Source organism: Cephus cinctus, unplaced genomic scaffold, assembly GCF_000341935.2.
Source record: "Cephus cinctus unplaced genomic scaffold, Ccin1 Ccin1_scaffold0126, whole genome shotgun sequence".
Taxonomy (NCBI): domain Eukaryota; kingdom Metazoa; phylum Arthropoda; class Insecta; order Hymenoptera; family Cephidae; genus Cephus; species Cephus cinctus.
Window position 1 is genome coordinate 231,726 of NW_014332860.1, and position 1,198 is coordinate 232,923.

General features: G+C 48.7%; 1 protein-coding gene across 2 annotated transcripts in view; it reads left to right on the forward strand.

The window, feature by feature from the left end:
- Positions 1-1,198, forward strand: part of LOC107262759 (diacylglycerol O-acyltransferase 1) — a 40,401-nt gene that overhangs the window by 9,562 nt on the left and 29,641 nt on the right. For both annotated transcript variants that reach the window (XM_015729288.2, XM_025080128.1), the window contains exon 3: positions 808-902. In XM_015729288.2, coding sequence (XP_015584774.1) covers positions 808-902 — 95 coding nt within the window. The remainder of the gene's footprint in view (positions 1-807; positions 903-1,198) is intronic.

Sequence of the window (1,198 nt, forward strand, 5' to 3'; positions counted from 1 at the left end):
TTTTTTTTTTTTTTTTTTTGGAATTTTTACACGGGTCTACTTTCCGAGAGGATTGGAATAAACGCTCGATACATCCCGCGCTCGCTTTCTCTTTTTATTCCATCTATGCTTCTCTCCTTCTCTTGGAAGACTGCCTTTTGATGGCTGTCACCACCGCCACATTCATCGGGTTCTTTAATACTTGATGCGTGCTATTCGGTTGCAGACTCCTTTTTATTCATGTCTCCTCGCTGTTGGCCTTTCGCATCCATTTTCTCGCACTTCCCTGTCGATTCTCTCTCCTCGTCATTTAAGGCTGCACTTTCGTGCCGTGGACCAGAGCCTCCTGCTCGAGGTGCATTGTTCCTGCCATCCGCTCAGCATCCCGTCAACCACCTCGAGATCATCGAGCTAATATTTTAAAAGCTCAAACAATACCTAAGGCTCGTTCATCATGATTAGCCGGTGGTCCGATGAGGCCGATGAACTGGTGAACTGGTGAATGCGGAAGAGGGGTTAGGGAAAAGAAGAAATGGCTCGCGCTTAGCTGCACATCCGGTTGCAGCCAAAATGCCTGGACCGCCACGTCCCTTTCGCAGCACGTGTCTTTCGTCTTTGCCTCCTGCGGGCCTTGCGCCCCCCCCCCCTGCCCGTGCGCAATTTTATTTAATATTTACTCACTGGAAGCAGCATCCGGTATGGCTCCTCTCCTCTTTTTCAGATTTCATTTTTTCCTTGGCTCGAGGGTCCCTTCCATGTGGGACAATGATAACTTTTAAGAATTCCAGAAGGCTGTCTTTACTTTGCTTCTTTGTTTGTCTGACGCAGGTACGGAATCAGAGTAGACCCACGGCAATGGTTTCTTTTCCTGAGCGGGAAGAACGACGGCGGCGAAGAGCATCCCTCGATTCTCCTGATCTTCTGTGAGTCTCTCTATGTTTAATCTACTTAGCTCATTTCTTTTGCCCTGCAGCCTCTCGCACCTTCCACGTGTCTATTTAATTTGGCTTTGCAGCTCGACAGTCTCTTGGCTTGTAAATTAATCGCTTCCAATATTCCACACGGGACTCGACACTTTGCTTTGGCTTTGGCACGCTTCCTAAAGTCCTTTAGTGGAGATCAAAGTGCGCCGTAATGGAAGCCAAAGCGAATCGCGAGGCGTCGTCTAACTTTTCTACCAAGTGGGGGGGGGGGGGGGGGGGATCATTATTATTAAAGA